We start from the raw sequence: 23,613 nt of genomic DNA, 5'->3' as shown, positions 1-23,613 counted from the left end.
ACCAGTCACAGTCATAACAACAATGATGCGGACTTGGACAGCAAAATTGGGGTGTGTTGGATCCACAGTTTTGAGTCAGTTTTAGATCAGAATTATTACAGCCTATAAGTGCAATGTATTGAGGTCAACTTGGCTAGTTGGAGACCTCAATTAGGAGCAGAACTTATAGTGAAGTATTGGGCACAATGTTACTTGGGAGCGGGAGCGGGAGCGGAAGCGGGAGCGGGAGCGACCATTTTCAGAAGCTCCCGGTTTGGGAGCGAATCCCGGAGCGATTTTTTAAAAATATATATATTTTTTATATTTTTTAATTTTTGATACATATATGTCAACAAAAACATGTAGAATGATGAATTAGATATAAAAAAACATAAAAAAGCATAGATTGAACCATATAACAACAATCATCTAGAAGTTATAATCTTCATCAACCACGTCCGCAAGTTAGTAACATAGTAACATACAACATATTGAGTCTCATGATTCATCAATCTTAAAGTTTCAAGCTTTCAAAATTCAATATATAACATTTATCATCATTGATCACCAAAGTTGTACTTGTAAGCTAAGTGTAACCATTACAACAAATAATATCTAACATGAAATGAAATGTTATAAAATGAAATGAAATGAAACAACTTTCAACTTTCATGAAGCATCATATTCATAATTCATTACTAATGAGTTATAATTGCCAACTTCAAACTTAAATTGTCATGTATTGTTTAAAAAAATATCATAATAAATATGAAAGAGTCAATAGTTATAAAAGCTACTAGAAACTAGAAAAGAGAAGTAAATCTATTATCTATTTCTTATGCTTGGGCCTCTTGCCACCACGAGAAATGTCTAATTTTTTAGTCTTGTTGCAAAATCAGGATCTTTGTCATTAATATCACCCTCCAAGCATTAATATCCAGAGGTATCTTTGTCATTACCTTTGTATCTGTATAGGGATCTTTGTCATTAATATCACCCTCTAAGCATTAACATAAGATAGAAAAAGCATAGCATGTCAAGTCAAGATTTTGTTTGAGTGATGCGTACATTTTTAGAAGGGTCATGATAGAGGAGTTCGACAACCAATGTCACTAACATCAAGGTACATAGAGGGATTGGTACTCTTGATTAAATATGAGTTCCATACCCTAAAACATGACAAAATTCAATGGAAACATTGCAATCCCCCAATCCTGAAAAACTGATAAGTCTGCTGGATTTTGAATGAAATCTAAAATTCTACTTTCTCCATATGAAATCCAATGAGGACGAAACCACTCTCAAACATCCTGAGTCATTTCATGGTAATGTTAAAAATTTAAGTAAAAGGATGAAAATGAAAATTAAAGAAAATGTCACTTTTACTTTAAGAATTTAACATTACCATGAATAGCATATCAATACTAGGGCCTAGACTTGATCATTAAGTTGCCCCACTCAAAAACTATTTGTTTCTTTCAAAAAAAATTGCATTTCGAACATTACTACAAAAAAAAAAAATGCAAAAAAGGCAAAACGCTCCCGAAAAGGCAGGGAGCGAAATTTTTTTTAGGGAGCGAGCTCCCGACCCGCTCCCGAGTCGCTCCCGCCCGGAGCGCGGATCGGGAGCGGGAGCGAGGGGGGGGGGGCGCTCCCCCGCAACACTGATTAGGCATCATTGGTCTAGTGGAGGGCAACGTGTTAATAGCCCAAAGTAGCCCTAGACGAGCTATCTTGAAGTGACGAAGAGGAGCTGAAGGTTGGGTGAAGATTGGTGTCGAAGTGCAGCACCTTGATGGACAAAGGTGACTACTAACCTAGCAGATTGGAGCTTGGGATTAGGCCTACCCAGAGAGAAGATTGGATCAGCCCGTGTACATGCTATAGAAGTGACTTGCAACAGCGTTAGGTGGCAAGCCTCCTGGAGTCTCGATGTATTGTCCTAAGGGTAGCTAGTGAGCAATTCAGAAGAGAAAGACCGGCAGGACAAAATACGACATCGAGTTTGCGCAACATGTTTATCATTCTATCTTGCATACCATAGACTGCTGTATTATTCAGATTCGTTTAATATAACGAAGATTGAGTTGTACATTATTGTACAATATTTGTTAAAAATTGTGTATACTTGTGTACATGTAATTTACTACTTTATAATTTCCGCTGTGCAAAGTAGTTCTTGTTGAGATTCTTGGTTTGGTAGTGTCAGAGATTTTAAGATTCTAACCTAGACCCAAGATCGTAGAAATTCAACATGGTATCAGAGCGTGTTTGAGTTACTTTGGAAGTCAGTGAATTGGAGTTGTGCACAGTGAAGTACAGCCTAAGAGGGAATTGGTCACATTGTAGGTGGCAATGTCAAAGTTGCAGGCAGGTCTCCAGTATGAGGACAAGTTGGAGGGGTTGTCCAACTATAGTCCTTGGAAGGAAAGGATCAAGTTGGTCTTGCAAGTCAACAGGATCTAGGAGTTCGCCGAGAAAGAGATCAAGAAGCCAACTGACCCTAAGGAGCTGGAAATATATGAGGATTTGGATATGAGGGCGAGATTGATCATCCTTAATGGTGTGAAGGATTTCTTAATACCTCATTTGTCTGGGAAGAACAATGCACATGAGATGTGGATGGCTCTTCAAAATTTGTTCCAGAATAAGAACAAGAACCGGGTACTGGTATTGGATGACAAGTTGAAGTCCACCAAGATGACAAAGGGTGAAGGCGTGACTTCGTATCTAACGAGATTGTCTTAGGTCAAATATGAGCTCGCTGCTATCGGTGTGACTATCTCAGATGGAGATATGGTAAGGATTGTCTTGAAAGGGTTCATTGAGGAATGCAAGCCCTTCATCAAAGAGATCGTTGCCGAGGAGAAGCTGCCAAACTGGGATAGGTTGTGGGATGACTTCATTCAAGAAGAGTTGCGAGACGAGGATCTTCATCCAAAGAAGAAGACTTTCGATGATGATGTGGCACTTGCAGCGTGGATGAAGGGTGAGCAAAAGAAGTATTTGAGTAAAGTCAAGTGTTTCAACTGTGGCGAGATGGGTCATTATTTGTCGAGATGTCCGATGAAGAAGAAGGGAGATGATGAGAAGAGAAAAGGAAAGCAGGTCACTGGTGTTTCCACTTCAGCTGAGATAGATCTCACCAGGGGATTGGAAGAGGAGGACTTTGCTATGATTTCTCATTTCTCACAGGGTACTATCGATGACAATGGATGGTACATGGACTGGTTATTTTCGAACTGTTTTGGGCTGACTTATCTTGCTGTTGGAGGCCGAGTTGACCAAAGTTGACCGAGTTGTTTTGGAGATCAATTTTAGCCCTGTTGACTAATGTTGACTTTCTAGTTAGGGCTTTCTATTTTTGTCGTTCTGACTGATCAGTTTGGGCAAGCGAATATTGTAAATTGTACTCTCTCTCTACTGAACTTTTGAAGAATTATAAGAAGAATTAATCAAGGATTTCCCCACATTGGGGTTTGTCCCTAGCTGGTGCCATATCTTGTGTCCTCTTATGTTGGCTTGTATTCTACTGTTATTGTTTATGTTCTATCTGCATTTTACTATCATGTTGATGTGATTGCTATACTGGATATGATATTGGGCTAATAAAGAAAATTGAAGTAAAATTGCTCTAAGCATAGAACATACCATTGTTATCCTAAAATTAACATGGTATCAGAGCTGAGGTGAAGACAAAGCCCAAGCAAGAGTGAAGAGCAATCATTAAGAGGAGCAATCATTGATCAAGAACAAGTCACAATGGCCTCCACATCCTACTTCAAGTCTAATGATAAGCTTCATGATAAGTCTGATTATCATGCATGGAAGAGGTCTCTTGATTTGACTTTGGAAGAGCAGGATGTCATGGACTATGTGCAGGGAAAGATCACTGAACCTCCTTCAAATGCATCAACTTCCGCTAAGACAAAGTGCAAGAAGGGTGAAGTCAAAGCCAAGAAGATCATCAGGGATTCTATTCATAAGCACATAGTTGCTTACATCTCCGATTTGAATACATCAAAGGAGATATATGACAGGTTGGTTGCATGTTCAAATCTAGCAATGCGAATAAAATTCTTTTCCTCAAGAACAAGATGAAGGATATAAAAAAGGGAAAAAGTGAGGATATTCAATCCTACTTCATGAGGATTACCAAGATCAAAAATGATCTTCTTTCAATTGGTGAAGCTATTGCTGACAGGGAACTCACTCTCATTGCCCTTGGAGGTCTTCCTCCCGAATGGCATGTGTTCAACACTACTATTCTCAATAACAACAGAATTCCAAGTTTTGAAGACTTGCTGACTAGATGTTCTCAAGAAGAAACAAGGATGATGGAATTGGAGATGCCTTCAAATAGGAATAATCCTACCGCATTCTTCGTTCATGCCAAGAGGAAGAACAATGTAGATTCAAAGAAGCAAAGTCAAGGAAGACCGAGATTCAAAAATGGAAAGAAGTTAAGATGCTTCGTTTGCAGCTTGGTCACTAAGCCAGGGAGTGTCCAAATAGAATGGACACATCTCATGATGATGATCACAATCATTGCAGGGGCAACAACAACAATCAAAGGAATGGCAGGTCAAACAACAAAGGGAAAAGGAATGCTTCCGCTACTCAACTTGGAAATGATCGAGCTTCTAAAAGAACAAGAAACTCCAAGTATGATGAGTCTAATGTTGTAAATTCTAAGCAAAAGGAATTTTATCTTATATCTACCCTCTTTAATGCCTCTCCTCCGGATACTTTGGGAAATTGGTTGATTGACAGTGGTGCCTCAAGGCACTTCACCAAGTACAAGGAAGCTCTTTCAAATCTGATAGAGAAGGATACAAATTTGGAAATTATCCTTGGAGACAATGCCACCTATCCTATGAAGGGAGTTGGGAATGTTACTCTTCAATTTAATCAAGGTAACATCATTCATCTACAAGAAGTACTACATGTACCTGATCTAAAGATGAACCCGATACCTATCTCGGCGATGGAAGGCAAAGGATTCAAGGTGGCATTCATCGATGGAAAAGTACGTGTTTGGAATAGAAATTTCAAAGAAGCTTTTACTCTTGGATTTAGGGTTGATAGCCTATATCAAGTTGGAGGAAGCCAATTAGGAGCTATGTCTTGTGACACATCTCTTCAATCCAAATTATGGCACCAGAGGTTTACTCATCTACATTATAAGGCTCTACCCGATGTGAGGAAAATGGTGACAGGTATGCCTGAATTTAAAGTAGAACATGAAGGTTTTTGTCAGGGATGTGCCGAAGGAAAACACACAAGGGGACCATTCCCCTCAAGTGATAGTAAGATTGTCGACATTTTGCAATTGGTTCATTCTAATCTATCTGGTATGATACCCGTGACATCTTCGGGAGGATATTTATATTATGCTATCTTTGTGGATGATTTCTCTAGCAAAAATTGGATATATTTCTTGAAGAAGAAGGACGAGGTATTCTCATGGTTCCGTTCTTTCAAAGATTTGGTCGAAAATCAAACAGGGAAGAAGATCAAAATATTGAGGACGGATAATGGAACCGAATATGAATCAAATGAGTTCAATGACTATTGTAGAGAAGTTGGCATTAAGAGGGAGACTACTACCACATATACTCCTGAGCAAAATGGTGTTGCTGAAAGGAAGAAGCATTCCATTATAGAAGCCATTCATGCCATGCTTCATGATCAACGACTTCCAAAGTTCCTATGGGGAGACGTTGCCAACACTATTGTGTACATTCAAAATCGATGCCCTCATCAAGCATTGGACTCCAAAACTCCCAAAGAAGATTTCCCCGGTAAGAAACCTGATGTTTCTCATTTTAGAATTTTTGGTAGTCCCGTATACTTTCATCTACCAAAAGAAAAGAGAAGTAAATTGGAGGCATCTGGGAAGAAAGGAACTTTTGTGGGCTACAATGAAACTTCTAAGGCATATAGAATCTATGTGCCTGGTCAAAGAGAAGTAGAGTTGAGTCATGATGTCACCTTCGATGAGGATGCTGCCCTAAGGAAGATTAGCAACCTTCCTATTCCAAGCAAAGACAAAGAAGCAAATGCAGGAAATCAGAGAGATTCGCAGGATGAGTCGATGCCCGATGTTGAAGGAGCAATGGATCCCACTGATCCACCTCCTCATGAGCCCTCCTCCTCAAAATGGAGACCTTCATTGCTTAAGGAAACTCTTGAAGATGTCGAGAGACATGTTGCACCAAGGGGGACATTTCGTGAAAGCAAGAAACCAAATAGGTACCAAGGGTACTTAGCTACCATGAGCACCATTGTTCAATCTGAGCCTTGCACATTTAAAGACGCTATGAAGCACCAAGTTTGGAAGGATGCTATGAACAAAGAGTATGAGTCGATTATGAAGAATAAAGTCTGGGATGTGGTCCCTAGACCCAAGGACAAATCCGTTGTCACCTAGAAATGGCTCTACAAGATCAAGTATGCAGCTGATGGGAGTGTTGAAAAGTTTAAGGCCAGATTTGTTGCTCGAGGCTTCTCTCAAAAGGAAAGTGTGGACTAGCATGAGATATTTGAACCAGTTCCCCAATATAGCACCATTCGTTCGATTATAGCCCTTGCTGCCTCGCAAGGATGGAATCTACACCAGATGGATGTCAAGATAGCCTTCTTACATGGTTCAATTAAGAAGGAAGTCTATGTAGAACAACCCGAGGGGTTCGAAGTTCAAGATCGTCATACACATGTATGCAAGTTGAAGAAAGCCCTCTATGGGTTAAAGCAAGCTCCCTGAGCTTGGTATGAGAGGATTGACAACTATCTGATGAAGTTGGGTTTTACAAGAAGTGAAGCCGATCCGAACCTTTACTTTTAAGGTTGAGAATGAGAGACCTCTCATCTTGGTACTTTATGTGGGTGATCTCTTTCTGACAGGTGCAGACCCTCTTATTCGTCAATGTAAAAGGGAGTTGGCTTCCGAGTTTGAAATGAAGAACCTAGGACTGATGCATTATTTCCTAGGGTTGGAGGTCTAGCAAAAGTCAAGTGAGATTTTCTTTTCTCAAGGAAAATACATTGTGAAGCTACTTGAAAGATTTGGGATGGTGGACTACAAGTCCGTGACTACTCCGATGGAACTTAACTTCAAGAAATTAAGCGGAAGTGTTGTTGGGCCCGATTTGGGAAATCCTTCTGAGTATTGTCAACTCGTAGGGGACCTGATGCTTTTGGTGAACTCTCGTCCAGACATATGTTTTGCAGTGAACACAATGAGTCAGTTTATGGTTGAGCCTCATCATATACATTGGATTGCTGCCAAAAATCTCTTGAGATATCTTCGGAGCACAATCACTTATGGACTGAGATACACTGCTGGGAATGTGAGGCTCCATGGTTACTCTGATGCAGACTAGGCTGGCACTGTGGTGGATCATAAAAGCACATATGGATGTTGCTTCTCTCTAGGTTCTGCTTCAATATCATGGATGAGCAGGAAGTAGTAGTCAGTTGCCTTGAGCACCCCTGAGGTCGAATATATTGTTGCTAGTATGGCCTCCTGTGAAGTTGTTTGGTTGAAGAAGCTCTTTAGTGAGCTATTTGGACATGTGTTGGATACCATCGTGATCTTCTGCGACAACAGATTCGTATTTCTAAGAATCTCGTGTTTCATGACCAGTCCAAGCATATTGATACCAGGTACCACTTTATCCAGGATATGGTACAATGGAGAGCAATAAGGCTCTGTCATATTGGGACTGATCATAAGGTCGCAAATATTCTTATGAAGCCCCTGGGGAAGGTCAAATTCTTAACCTTTGGTGAACGACTTGGAGTCATGGAGAGACCCTCTTATGAGGGTCCCGTATGAGATGGATGTTGAGCTCTGGGAGCTTCGAGGGGCATGGGGTACCTCTTGGAGCGATGAGCAACCATAGGGTGAGTGCTTCACCTTCCCCTATTGGTGTGCGATGTACAGGGTGAGTGGTTCACCTTCCCATGTGATACCCCATGGTGGCATATGCATAGGATGAGTGGTTCACTTTCTCCTATGGCATATGAGCAGGGTAAGTGGTTCGCCTTCTCTTGTCAGCACATCCTACCAATGCAGTTTGGGACTCATGGGAAGTACCTCTTATCTGGCCAATGAGTAGGGAAATGAGGATAGGGACCATAGTACTACCGATGGACGCATCGTGTACTACCGTACTCCCTATGCTAGGATGATGATATTGATCTAGGATCAATGGAAACTGACTTCTGGTCAGTTAAGAGTGGTATGACACACTCCCTATTATTGGAGACTGACTTCGGGTCCGTGGAGAATGGTATGATACATTCTCGATCATTTCTTCTTTCTTCATAGTTCATTAGCGCAGAGACAGGGATGGCACAGATTGTCAAACAGTTTGGCAGGTGATGTTCTCCCTAGTTGAGAGGGAGTGTTAAATTTGGCAACTAGGGCCCAACATCACTTTGGACAACTCTTATGAGGCAGCTGATATTTTTCCTGCAGTCCTCTTTCTGAAAGGTGTAGGATTGATCTAAAGATCATCCCATTTTGACACGTACAAATGAAGTTATGAATTTATTTTGATTATGGACAAATTGTCAAGGTCGGCCAGCCATAAAATTAGCCTCTTCCAGCCTTCAACGTTGCATATAAATACAAGGTGCCTCCTCCTCATTTTAGTATCTCATCTCATTCATCTTTCTCTCTCACATCTTTATCTGGGACGGATTTTTGGGCCTCTCCCTCTCCACACGTGCGAAAGGAAGACTGTCTTTTCTAGCTGCTGCGTTGACCAAATTTGACCAAAATTTCAGGAGGCCGAAATTTCAGGAGACTGAAATTTCAGTTGACTGATTTTGACCAGCGTTGACCCTGTTTGACTTCAGTTTTGTGAGGGAGAATTCTGTTTGGGCAGGTCACTGTTTTGGGCACAAAAACCGAGGTAGTTTGACCCCTGTGTTGACCAGCATTGACTGCCCTAATTCAAGTTGCTGCGTTGACTTTTGTTGACCAGATTTGACTGGTTATTTTTGGACTGTTTTGGGCTGCATTATCTTGCTGTTGGAGGCTGAGTTGACCAAGGTTGACCGAGCTGTTTTGGAGGTCAATTTCAGCCCTGTTGACCAGCATTGACTTTCTGGTTAGGGCTTTCTGTTTCTGCTGTTTTCACTGATCAGTTTGGGCAAGTGAATATTGTAAATTGTACTCTCTCTCTACTGAACTTTTGAAGAATTGTAAGAAGAATTGATCAAAGGTTTCCCCACATTGGGGTTTGTCCCTGGCTGGTGCCATATCTTGTGTCCTCTTGTGTTGGCTTGTCTTCTACTGTTATTGTTTATGTTCTATCTGCATTTTACTATCATGTTGATGTGATTGCTATACTGGATATGATATTGGGCTAATAAAGAAAATTGAAGTAAAATTGCTCTAAGCATAGAACATACCATTGTTATCCTAAAATTAACAGATTGGCGCTTAACTAATGAAGTAATTTACAGGATTTTGGTCCAGGACATTGTTTGCCTTATTTGTATTGACATCCACACCATATTGAATATTAATCGAACATATCACTCTCTCTTTTAATATATTTTGGTTTGCATTCTCTGTCCACATTCTTGATTGATTCTCCTCACAATTCATGTCTTTTTCTCATTTAGGATTAAATAGAACAATTGTCAAGAAAGAAAAGTTCAAAGGGAACAAATATAAACATCTTTAAATTTTAAACACATAAAGATGACAGAGAACTTTCAAATTTTACTATACTTGAAGCGTAAGCAACAAAATTTGAGCATTCATTTCAGTGACAGACAAACTTGAAAGCTTACCATTCCTCAAGACAGTTGCAACATCAGCTTGGTATGCTTTTAGTTCCTAACACCATAGTCGTGTGAGTAGCCATTAAAACATAAAAGTAATATTATCAGTGTAAAGAGACACAACAATAAAACAAGTTAATTCCAGCTAAGTTAATGCAAAAAGGTAATAATTCAAGACCTTATAAGTATCGCACTAGCAATAAGCAAAGGGAAAATGCAAATATATGTATTCAAAAAGGGAACACCAGTGAGGTAAACTGACTATATAATCAAAAAGATCAAAGCTAGTATTGCATACATTCATAAATATTGCAACAATAAGACTACATCAGAGAAGCGATTGTGCTTATGTCAAAGTCCAAGATGATATGAGCCCTCAAACAATTACTCTAGCCCCAACATGACAAGCTTGGTCTTAGTTACACGAGGGTCTACAATAGTTTATACCTAAAGGAGCTTACTATTAACAGCACGCCTGAGGACATATGTGCTTATGTCAAAGTCCAAGATGATATTAGCCCTCAAACAATTACTCTAGCCCCAACATGACAAGCTTGGTCATAATTACAAGGGTCTACAATAGTTTATACCTAAAGGAGCTTACGTATTAACAGCACACCTGAGGATATATGTGCACACATGAAATTGTCATAAGAAAAAACATGAAAGTCTGAAGGGTTGCTAGGAGGTAAAGGCTACAGATAAAAGAAAATTAACAACTTGCAAGTCAAAAAAGGAGAAAATGAATCACATATCAATATCCAGTTTTAGAAATATAAATAAGTGAAGGATATGAAGAAAGATGATTTTCTGATGATTAGTTTCCACGTCACTAAATCCAAAAAATCAGAAATAAACATAGCTAATGTTTCAAACTCATTATTGCCATTTGAGACTTACTTCAAGAGCCTTTTCAGCATTTGTTTCTGTAATAACTCCAACAGCTGCATTGGCTGCCAGAATCAATAATATAACCTGTAAATATATAATGCACAGACAACTTAGTGGACACATTAAACAGTTTTAAGCAAACTTACGCTAGAGAAATATAATACTGAAAGCATAATTTTGAATAGCCATCTTATGAGAAGCATGATGCCACTGGAAAACAATTTTGAAATAAAAGCACAAGCAAAAACGAAATTGACCCAAAAGGACCATCATTAAAAGCGATCTTTGGAATTGCAAGTCCATTATAACCCACCCACCCAGTGCTTCTACTTGATTTTCATTAACCTTCAGATCATATTTATCGATTTTGCCTTCTCCGTATTACTTTTGAATTCAGTGCATCAATCCTCTCTATCAAAAAGTTTGCTCTCCTTTCAGGTTGTGCAAGGGAAGTCCTGAATGCCAACAATACTAGTAATAGAAAGAGGAATGGACACGAAGCAAAACAAACTGACTTTTAAAATTCACACTTGAGAGATATCATATTGAATGCATGAATTTGAATGAAAATTTTATGAGAAACATAATGGTACAAGGAAACTGGAAAATGATTCTGAAATAAATGCACAAGAAAATACTAAATTGACCTAGAGGGATCATCACTGAAAGATGTATGGAATTGCAAGTCCATTATAAACTACCCACCAAGTGCTTCTGCTCGATTTCTGTGAGACTTCAAGTCATATTTATCAGTTTTGCCTTCTCCATATTACCCACTAATTCACTTCTCATATCAGTCCCTTCTGTCTAAAAGATTGATATCCTTTCAGGTGGTGCAAGGGATGTCCCAATAATACTAGTAATAGAAAGAATATAAAGGATGGATTTGTTGTAAAATGTAACTAGGTTCAGTCTTCATAATGACATGTATATATGATCTTTGTAAATGATAAAAAGAAGTAAATAAAATTATTTTTTGTAATGCCTTGCTTCATGGGTTTTATGAGCAAGAGATTTATTTTAGATGGCTCCCATTGAGAGCCTTAGGATTTGTCAAAGAGTCAATGTCATGTATAAAGATATGTCAAATGTATTCTAGTAAAATAGCCCTCCAAAGACAAGCACTATCCTCCTCTTCAAGTCAGACTCCAAATGAATAAATCAAACTCATGTTGGCTCACAATTAAGGGACACATCCCTTCAATAAGATCATGTCGCCTTATTTATGAAGACCAACCACTATATATACAAAGGCAGGCTCTTCGCATAAAAACACAGTTCAGATTTCCGGATCTCTCTGAAATTTTGGATGGTTATTACAGAGATTAGTTTGGATCTCTAGGACAGAGATGAATTCAGATGAAAGCGACAGCAAGAAAGATGATAAGGGAGACGCAAAGAAGAAGTCTATTGACAACAGTGGTCCAGATTTCTGCAGGAAGTTCTCGGTATTATAACAGAAGTTCAGAGATCAGGCAAGGATAAATACGCACAGTTCGGTGCTTTAATAATATCACAGTTAGACGTATCTCTGTATTCGGATTACAGTAACTAGAAGTTCGGATCTCTATCTCGGTGCTAGGAAGAAGTCTTAAATCAATGAGTGACATGCCAATTCGTTGGAGATGATATCTATGCTAAGAAGGTCGAAGGAGGAATAGGAGTCACGAAGAAGAAGAAAGAAGCTGAAGACAGTCAGAGAACTAGTGTCTTGGTCTTGGAGCTGCTTATAGATCAAGGGTCTTGGTCTTGGTATTCGTCAATTGGAACCTCTATAAGAAGAATTTGTGTGGGTTTTCCTCTCAAGATGGAGAGGTTTTGGCCCTGGCTCATATAGCCTACATGCTGTGTCTCTTGTCTATTTATGTTCATGCACTGGTTACTGTTTGATGAAGAAGAAGAGTAATAATCTAACAAGAAGAAGATCCCAATCTAAAGAAGTAAAAAGCATTCACAAGCAGTCACTAATAGAAGGGGAATCACCTAATGCTAATGCCCTAGATTTCTCAACATGGTTTCGGAGCTAAGGTGTCAAAGTCAAGGAAAGGCATCTCATCAAGGGACACTCAAGGATCGAATCTCAAGAATTGTATCAAAGTGAAAGTTCAAAGATCTACATTGACGAATCAAACACTAGATCAAAGAAGAAGGTCTACTTCAGAAGAAATCTTAGGATTATCAATCAAGGCCAAAGCCTTATTCCTACTCAAGGTAAATAGATCTACACATCAAGGCAACTAGAAGTCTACACCAGCAAGAGTATTGTATCCTATAATCTTTAGCAAAAGATCACAAAGACCCTCATCAAGATGAAGAAATCTACAAGGCAAGGCAGCCCAAAGTATAGAGAAGCATTTCTAGGACTAAGATCACATCATCTTGGAGATCCTAGAAGCATTTCTGATCTGCATTCATTCACTACCAAAGAAGTCGAAGTATCTTGAAGGCGAGAAGGCATTATCATCTTCAAAAGCTATAAGGCAAGCTCCCTATCATTGCAGCAAGGATCTCATCCTTATCCTTGAAGAAGATCATCCGAGGAAGCATCAAAACATCCTCATCAATCACCATCAACAAAGGAAGCTAGATCTAAAGGCATTGACATCATAAAAGGAGCAATCTCCTTTATTGACGAAGGGCCTTTTATTTGGAAGAAGATCATGCAAAAGGAGTACTAATAGATCTTCTTCATCCACCTTCAAAGTGATCAAGTTGATGATTTCATCTTCACTTGTCAAGTAAGTATCTTTCATTCTTTAATCAAATTTGGTAAAATGACTTCGTTTTGAAGGAGATCTATAAGTTGGTTGGGTCATTGAAATTCCTTGCATGGAAAAGGAGGATACGCATAGTCCTCAAAGAAAGTGAAGTCATTGAACATATCAATGGAAAGGTCTCCTTTGAATACATGGAAAGGGATTCTTATGAAAGGTCCCCTCATATAGCAGTATTGGAGACATGAAAGAGTTATATATGATAGGCTGGTAGAGCTATTCTTTGAAGACACGATAAAGGTCACATCACCTAGATCTAATCTACTCAAATTGAAGGTATCAAAGGATAAAGGTTTATCTTCATAAGATCTCAATTGCAAGATCTGGGAGAGATAATCCTCATTATTCTAAATGCACTAACTGATGAACAAGGTAACAATGTCTATGACGATAAGAATGCTATCCCATTAAACAACTTATGGTTTCTATGCAAGATAGAAGAAGACAAGTTGAGGGCAAAAGTGTTGAAGGATCAAATGAAAGGATTCAGACATTTTGTTGAAAGGAAAGAAGAACATAGCTAAGATTCAATGCTATGAACATTACAGGAAAGATTGTCCTTAGCTTAAGAAGGGCAATAACAAGAAGAATAGAGAAGAAGTCCATTTCACCGAAGAAGTGGAGGAAGTTGAAAGAAGGAAGTCCAAGGAAGAGGAAAAGCATTAGAAGTAAGAGCTCGTGACATCACCATAAGAAACATGAAGGATGTCTGATAGTCAACTTTGAAGGATATAGCTCTTGGTGACCTCATTGAAAGATCAAAGGAAGAAGTCATCCAGGACAAGTCTCATCATACATCAGTCAAAAGGGAAACATCTGCTGAATAAGGATATGCGAGATCCTCAAGATTCTCTGATGGAATCCTCATCGGAGGATTCACCGATCTAGAGTGGAAGCAAGTGTTTCATCAGGAACTCCAACTTGTGGAATTCATGGGATGATGGTATGATGACATAAAAGATGAAGTAGATCAAGGGGTTGAAGATCTTGTCAATCAAGGAAGCTGCTAAAAGAAGCTTAGATGACCTAAAGGTAAATGAGGTATGTATGCTTGTATTAATTATTATAAATTCATGTTGTATGGTTGCAGATAACTTGGATCACTGCTCTATTTTGAGAAGCATGAACAAAGGAAAGGAATATCCTCCTATGAAAGAATGTCGGAAGGCGTGGGTCACACTAGATGAAATCAACGTAATATGTCCTCATATGAAGTATGAGGTAGTTGACTACAATTGAGAAACTCTTAATGGAAGTTTTTGGGAATGAAATATGTGAAGAAAGAAAGGAAGAGATCATAAGACTATGCAACCATGGAAGAAGGCGTTCAACATCCAAGACCAAGAAGATTTGACTAGGGAATCTCCTGGAAAGATATGAATACTCTGATGGAAGTCTGAAAAAGATGAAGACCCTTGGTAATGGATATCTTTGGGAGATGTGTCAACATGTATGCAGGAAGCTGATACCTACATGAAGATGTCATGATGAAAGACCATCACAAAGGTAATTTTGATTTAAGTGTTCATGTCTTATTTTTGAACAAATATCTGGATGGGTTTATGCAGGACTGCCAAAGGAAGAACTGTGGATGTCTTCCCTGAGAACCATGAAGAAGGATGTAAGATCCTTCCGAAGAATATGGCATGAAGAAGGCAGCATGGCATGAAGAAAAACCAAATGAAGACTAATGGATCACTTTCTGATGAAAGGAAAAATGACATGACTAACTCATGGATGAAAGTGATGGATGGTATGTGCCCTATGAAGAAGCCAAAAAAGTTGAAGGCTCCTTGACAAAGAAATTCATGACATCGAAGGAAGGAGCTCTTCAGGCAGCTAATTGAGGAATTGCTATAGGTCCCTAATTAATAGCAAGCCTGAAATTCCTAAGCCAAGAGAGAGCTTAGGTACATTCCTTCCGTAGGAATGAGTACATTCCATTGTTGGAATTGATATGTCCTCCCTAATTGAGAGGGAGAGATAGACACATTATTCTTGTCTTCAATTGGGAAGACATAATAGAGGATTGGGTAATCATCTGGCATCTGATACTCTTTAAGGATGAGATAGGGCATCCAAAATAAGAGGAGTCATGGAGGACCGATATTCTTTGAGGGTTGGCTACCCAAGATAAGAATAGTCCCATGGAAGGTCATACTCTGTGAACACCCAGGTGGAGTATGTACCTTGAGAGGCAATGATTATGGTATCTATGAATCATTGGTCTTACCAGCATTGTGCTCTAATCATGTGGATAGAGCTGTTAGTCAAGGCCTTGCTATGTGACAATGCTGGTTGATATGATGCTATACAAATGGGTTACAAATCCGATTCTTCTTATGAGAAATTATTCAGATTGAGAATGACCAAGTACCATTGTGAATACCTCCCTAGTTAAGAGGGAGTGTTGTAAAATGTAACTAGGTTCGGTCTTCATAGTGATATGTAATTATGATCTTTGTAAATGATGAAAAGAAGTAAATAAAATTATTTTTTGTAATGCCTTGCTTCACGGGTTTCATGAGCAAGAGGTTTATTTTAGATGGCTCCCATTGAGTAACTTAGGATTTTTCAAAGAGTCAATGTCATGTATAAAGATATGTCAAATGTATTCTAGTAAAATAGTCCTCCAAAGAGAAGCACTATCCTCCTCTTCAAGTCAGCCTCCAAATGAATAAATCAAACTCATGTCGGCTCACAATTAAGGGACACATTCCTTCGATAAGATCATGTCGGCTTATTTATGCAGACCAACCACTATATATACAAGGGCAGGCTCTTCGCATGAAAACACAGTTCAGATTTTCAGATCTCTCTGAAATTTCAGATGGGTATTACAGAGATTAATTCAGATCTCTAGGACAGAGATGAATTCGGATGAAAGGGACAGCAAGAAAAATGATAAGGGAGCTGTGAAGAAGTCTATTAACAGTGGCTCGGATTTCTGAAGGAAAGTCTCGGTATTATGGAACAAAAACCCCAGTTTATGGATGGATACCTACGTAATAGCTGGACAAATAATCAACCCTCACTGTAGTGAACGTAACGCCATTCTGGTCAACGCAATTCTGAATCAATCAACAACAGAGCCGCAGGACAGTGCATCTGGACTAAGGCAATATAATTTAGACCGAAGTGTGCTGAAGGCTGTGTGGATTTGCTTTGCGACAAACCCTAAGCGACCAGTAAATTATTTTGAACAGAAATGCTCAGAACTGAGGCAAGCTAGATTAATTAGTTTAGTATAACTAGCCTATTCTTGAAGTGAGGTTGTAATTAACGAATTCATTAGTTTTCCTGTTGGATGTCTTATTGAAACAGTCAACACAATTAATACTATTTGTTGGGTTGAATACAATACCTTGATATATTGTTACTATAGTCATATTCTGTATTAAAATTGTTTATTTTTTGCAAATTGGAAAGGGAAATTGTAAATTAAATCCTGAATGTGGAAGAAAACCAGGGAAAATTTACCCTCATTCATTATAGCATGATTGAGGTGGTTAGGTTTTCAATATTCATTCAAAACAGAATGCTTTATTTGTTTGCTGATTTAGTTAGAAGGATTTCTCCAAATTAGCAAGATTCAGGATTGCCTTGCTAATTTTCTTCTTTCTGTCTGATTCCGTCAAGCAACATATTTTCATACTTATGCTATTTAATCTATGTGCAGATGTGAAGTACTTGTTCATTCAATAAGACAACCATAGGGATACCTCCTCAATTTGGAATTAACCAACCCAATGCCAGAAGTGTGATCAGTTGACAGCACACGCTCCTTGATAGTTATCCAAGCATCTTGGATAGCCAACATATTTAAGGATTTTTCCAGGGATTAACACTAAGCTTAACCACAGAATAACACTTGGGTGCTAACTTGTTTCATGATACTAATGCTAACAAGAAAAGAGCAGATTTTAGCACAAATGACAACCAAACCAAACTAATTCATCACTAGCCCATGACTAGCACATAAAACTATATCCCCAACTATAAAACTATTATGTAACCAATCCAAAATGAGAACAATCGGCTGTATTGGACTAGATAAATATCTGAAGAAAGAACCAACAAGTGTAGAACTTAAATGAGCATATAACAGAGGAGATAGAGAAGTGGTAGATTAGACAAAACAAATTCAGGCCTTTCTTCTCTACATTTTTTTCTTTTGCCTTTTCTTTTCCTAAAAACACAGTTGCTTTTTATTTAACTAATTACAAGGGGGGAGCTTTAGCACAGACTGAAATAAAGGTAAGAGGGATAGCTTACTGAGGGTTCCAAAAAAGCACCAAGTCCTGTTTCTCCATCAATCACAGCCAAGACAAATGAAATCACGGCAGCTGCAATCAATATCTTCACTAGCAAATCATCAAACTGCTTCAGTACTAACTTCCAGAAAGGTGTACCTGCCAGCAAATCCAAGAGATTCGATTCAATTTTATAGACACCACCAATATACCTTGCCTGAATAATAGTCCTATCTCCTTCAATTTTCAACGCTTTTTTTATTACTTTCCATCAATAAGTATACAACACTATTAATCTGAACATGAACAAATTAACTCTCTGAGTCTCTACACATACTTTTCCTTGAAATCCAAGCCCAAACTTATATCTTGCACTTTGTCTCAATCATGAATACAGTAATACAATATCTCTGACAGAAATTTGGTATATGCACTGGTATGCAGATGTCTCAATGGTATATGACCCAAAGAAAAGCTTTATTGAATGTAGGATATCCTAAGAACCAACAAACTCATTAATATATTTTTTTATTTTAATTTAATGTCCGCTAGTTGCAAAATATGATTGGAAAGGTGTTCGGTTCATGAGTCTGTCCAAGCTTTCTTTCCTCGTCATTGTTGCATTTACTGGCTATCCAGTCTCATTGATTGGACTGGACTAAACTATCCCTGACAAGACAGCCACTTTTGGCAGAAGCCACAGAGCACATTAAATGGCTTGCCAAGGGCCAATAACAGTGCTATTGATCCATCTATTGTTGGAGCTGGCAACATAAGCCCTTTGTTTGGTAGCAACAACCATGCATAACACCCAAAGTGTTGATGTTTGTAGCTCGGGCAGGCATTTCAAAACAGGCCTAAGTATCTAGGCATGCAAAAGTCGCATAACAGGCCCTTAACCTTAGCAATTGTTTCAGCGGTAAAAGTAATCGACTTTTATAAGATAAAGTGCATTAATCTAATGAAATGCAAAGGTTTTTGCATCAATGAATTAGATGAATCTCAACCATCGCTCTCAAGTGATGTTGAAATCTAATCTCAACTGTCAATCACTTTGGAGATTACAGTTGTGCATTCAGTCAATAACTCAAATCAAAGTCTCAAACTCATAAAAGAAAGGTTAAGGAACAAGACACACAAGACACAAAGAAGGACATCTCAGTAATTGCATAGAGAAGCACTTCCATTCAAATCTGCTGGGTTCGAGGAAGGTGCAATGGGCAGCAAGGGAGATCCAGATCAGGGAAGCAAATCGAAGTACATATCTAGGGCATAAGCAATTGGATTAGATCCGGGTTCTTGTTGTATGTATTTTCCTCAGAGGGCCATTATACTAGGAAGGAAGCCCTTGTAAGTGATTTAATTTGTTTTTGTTGTTTATTTTATTTATGTCAAAATACCAGTCATGTTATTATTCAGTAGATCTAGTCTGCTAGAAAGTAATTAAACAACTATTGGGGTTAAGGAAAATTAACATGGTAAGAGCCCAAAATAAAAAAAACCAATCTTCAAAGTATTGTTCACAGAAGCTAGATTCATATAGGAGTCACAGGTGCCAGCTTTGGCCAGCAACTGTATGAGGCAGCAATAAAATTTGCAGTGCCAGGCTGATAAAAATTTCCAAACAAGGCATATGCAAGGGGGACAAGACATAAAAGAAAGTGGTCGGTTAAAAGTGACACAAGGGCCAAGGGCTGAAAAAGACAGGAAATAAGTTTAAAAAGGGGTTGTTGGAGCAACTTAGTGGGAAACAAGGCTATCAGACTAGGCCACAACCGGCCAGACGAGTCAGCAACGGGACTTACGTAAGCCAACCATCCACTTAGTGGGGCCGGCATGGACGCATTCATGTGCAGAGGTGTAGCTAAGGAGATTTGAACAGGAAAAATAGTCATCGGGGAGACTTGGCAATGGATTCGAGCGCCCACGCATAGATTTGTAGACCAGCTAGTGGCCAACAACATTGTCAGCATCCATAACCACCAAAATGGGCCCGTGCAGAGGAGGAATGAAGACCCTGAAACATTTCTATTTGAGTTTGAAGTCGTTTGTCGAACTTATGACTATCTGGAAGACTCTCAAAAACTCAAACTGTTCCCTTCAACATTGAAAGGAGCAGCCTTGAAGTGGTTCATGGGATTACTCACTCAGTCCATTAGGTCTTGGAATGATATGAAACAAACATTTTTGGATAGGTACCTGGACTATTGTATGCCCACCAATCACAAGGATGAGGTATTCAAAATGATGCAAAAAGAAGATGAAAATTTGGAGGATTTGCTTGAAAGATTTCAATACAACTTGAAAAGAGCAAAAATGAACAACTTAGATGAGGAGACCTTAAAAGCCCTTCTATTGAAAGCCATTAGAGATGAATGGATAGATATTTTGAACATGATGGGAAAGGGAGATATATCTCAACTTTCACTCAATGATATAGCAGAACTATGTGTCCATCTCTCAAGGGGGAAGTCTAAAACTCAAAAAGGGCCTAGAGATCCTTCTCTCATCAGAGCAAACAAATCTGCAACTGGATCAGTAAGTAGGGCTGAGATTGGCAATATGCTTGATGAATTTAAAACTGATATCTTAGGAAGTCTTAGTGAACAATTAGACACCCTTAAGATTCACAATAAGCAGAAAGCAGAAGCTGAGGCTTTGGCCATCTTTTTCCCAAAGTGTAGAAAGAAACATGCTCTGAGGGAATGTCCCTTGGATGCAAAAGTTGTAGAGACATGTGTAATTTGTTCAGAGAATCATGAGACCAAGGATTGTCCTTCAATCCCTGGGCTCAAAGCTGTCTTTCAAGAAGATCCAAATACACTCGAATCTCTCTGTTTTGTTGCAAGGAGACCTTGGCAGGGGCAACAAAATCAAGGGTTTAACAACTCTATGAATTTTCAACCCCCACCAAATTGGAATCCTTGGCAACAACCTTGGTCCCAACCTCAAAATCCTTTTCAATCATGGGTACAAGGTATGCAAAATCCTTATGGGAGATTTGCTCAATTTTACCAATATCCTCCATCTTTTCAAAACCAACAAGCTCCACAACTTCCAAATCAAAATCCACAACTATCATTGCCATTTCAACAACAACAACCTTCTCAACAGAATCCAAATTCTCAACTCTTGCTTCCATTCCAACAGAAGTCAAATCAACTTCCTTCTCAGCCATTGCCAAACCCCAATAATAAAAATCCTCAAAATGCTTACATGTTGGAAGGTCAACCATTTCCTACCTATATGATTGTTCCTCTCAATGAAGTACAACTCAGATCAGGTAGAGTCTTAGATAAGCCTTCTATAAATGATCAAAAGCAAAGCATTTTTGAGGAAGAATCTCTTGAAGCCAATAAGGGTTCTGAAGCATCTCTTCAAAACCCAAACACTCAAAAAGAAAAAGAAAAAGAATTAACCCCCACAACTCCCATAGTTGAGAAACCTGCATCTTTATCCACACCTCCTTTTCCTGAAAGATTACAAATTGACAAAGGAGTGGAAAAACAAATTTGGTTGCCTGACTATAATTTTCTAGATGAATTGAAGAATGTTTATATCAAGATTCCCTTGTTACAAGCCATTAAAGAAATTCCTATTCTAGCAAAAACAATAAAAGAGTTGAGCCTTAAAAGACCAGGAAGGAAACCAAGAGATACCAGAAGGATCCACCTGGTAGGAAAAATTGCAGATATCATGATGGGAAAAATTACTATGCAGAAATATGTAGACCCTGGTAGTCCAATTGTCAAAACACATATCAATGGGGTAGAAATACCAAATACTTTGATTGATTTAGGGGCTGCTATTAACATTATGAGTAGACAGACTATGGAACAGCTAAAACTTCCTAATCTTCTTTTTACACCTACTTTATTGCAATTGGCCGATCGATCAATTATTAAACCAGATGGTGTATTAGAAGACATTCCAGTCTCCCTAGACTCTTGGGAATATCCAGTGGATTTCATGATTTTAACTCCTAAGAGTAATCTAGGAGGACATCCTCTTATTTTAGGAAGACCTTGGCTAGCCACAGCTGATGCTTTCATAAGTTGTAGGTCTGGGGATATGTATATTTCTGATGGTAATTCGACAAAGAAGTTCAATCTGTATCCTCCAGCAAAAGCAATTACAGAAATAGGGAATAATGAGTGGATTGATGATGAAGATACTATACAACCTGTCTTTACCATTTCTGAGGTTAGTGAAGATAGTCAAATTCTGAACACATTAGAAAATTTTGAACCATCTTCAGAATATGACTCCACACAATTTCAGTTGGATTCTGACATTGAGTGTCTATCATCTAGACAAATGTCTCTTTCTCTATGGAAGAGTTTGGTAGTTCTGCCATTGAGATTTTTCCAGGAAAAACATTGAATATCAACAGAAACTTGGAAAAATCACAACAAGGGGAGCTAACCAAAATCTTGCAAAAACATTCTACTGCATTTGCATGGGAGTATACCGATATGAAAGGTATTGACCCTAAGACTTGCATTCATCACATCTACATTGAGGAAAACAGTAAACCAATCAGACAACCTCAAAGAAGGATGAATCCAAACCTTAGGGAGATAGTGAAAGAAGAGCTCCAAAAGTTACTTAATGTAAACTTCATTTACCCCATTTCAAATAGCCGGTGGGTTTCCCCTTTGGTTATAGTACCTAAAAAGAATGGTAAATGGAGGGTTTGCATTGATTACAGGGAATTAAACAAAGCAACTTTGAAGGATCACTTTCCTTTACCCTTTATTGATCAAGTATTAGATACTTTAGCAGGCAAAAAGTACTTCTCATTTTTGGATGGTTTTAGTGGTTACAATCAAATTCAGGTAGCACCTGAAGATCAGGACAAGACCACATTTACCTGTCCATGGGGAACTTTTGCTTGCCGAGTACTTCCTTTTGGATTATGTAATGCACCTGCAACATTTCAAAGGGCAGTATTAGGAATCTTTTCTGATCTAATTCATGATTGTGTAGAGGTCTATATGGATGATTTTACAGTTTATGGTAATTCATTTGAAGAGGCATTAGAAAATTTGGAAAAAGTCCTTATAAGATGTAAGGAAACAAATCTTTCATTAAGTCATGAAAAATGCTTTATGAATCATGATGTTTACTGAAGGGATTGTTTTAGGACATCATATTTCAGAAAATGGAATTAAAGTTCATAGATCAAAAGTTGAAGTCATCTCCAAGTTACCTATTCCAAATTGTCAAAAAGATGTTAGAAGTTTTATTGGGTTTACTGGATATTATAGAAGATTTATTGAAAACTTCACCAAGATAGCATCTCCGCTCTTCAAATTACTTACAAAAGACTGTGAATTCAAGTGGGATCCTGACTGTCAATCTGCATTTGAAACTCTAAAAACAAGAATATCTGAAGCACCCATTCTGAGAGGGCCAAATTGGAAACTTCCTTTCCATATTTCTACAGATGCTTCAGATACAGCTCTAGGAGCTGTGTTGGGTCAAAAGGATTTAGTTCCTTATGCCATTTATTACACCAGTAAAAATTTGACTCCCACTGAGTTAAATTATACTGTGACTGAAAAAGAGTTCTTAGCCGTTGTTCATGCAATTAACAAGTTTAGACATTACATAACTGGCTATGAAACTTTTGTCCATACTGATCATTCTGCAATTAGATATCTCATGAACAAACCTGTTACTAATGGCAGAGTCACAAGATGGCTTTTACTTTTACAAGAATTCAATATTACTATGTTAGATAAACCAGGAAAACAAAATACAGTAGCTGATTTCTTGTCTAGAATCCAAAATACTAACGAAGATTCTCCCGTAGAGGATAAGTTTCCAGATGAATATCTGTTTGCAGTAACTACTAAAACTCCTTGGTATGCAAATATTGCTAACTATTTGGTTACAGGGAAGCTACC

General features: G+C 38.4%; 1 protein-coding gene across 2 annotated transcripts in view; it reads right to left on the bottom strand.

Annotated features, from left to right (window-relative positions):
• Positions 1 to 23,613, bottom strand: part of ECA3 (endoplasmic reticulum-type calcium-transporting ATPase 3) — a 447,643-nt gene that overhangs the window by 360,850 nt on the left and 63,180 nt on the right. For both annotated transcript variants that reach the window (XM_089449126.1, XM_089449125.1), the window contains exons 5-7: positions 17,724 to 17,860; positions 10,684 to 10,758; positions 9,793 to 9,838 (exon numbers count right to left, since the gene is read on the bottom strand). In XM_089449126.1, coding sequence (XP_089305252.1) covers positions 9,793 to 9,838; positions 10,684 to 10,758; positions 17,724 to 17,860 — 258 coding nt within the window. The remainder of the gene's footprint in view (positions 1 to 9,792; positions 9,839 to 10,683; positions 10,759 to 17,723; positions 17,861 to 23,613) is intronic.

This window comes from Pinus tabuliformis, chromosome X, assembly GCF_031772625.1.
Source record: "Pinus tabuliformis cultivar Carrire ecotype Pingquan chromosome X, CPIR1, whole genome shotgun sequence".
In the NCBI taxonomy this organism is placed as follows: Eukaryota; Viridiplantae; Streptophyta; class Pinopsida; order Pinales; family Pinaceae; genus Pinus; species Pinus tabuliformis.
This window is presented reverse-complemented; position numbering and strand designations above follow the sequence as displayed.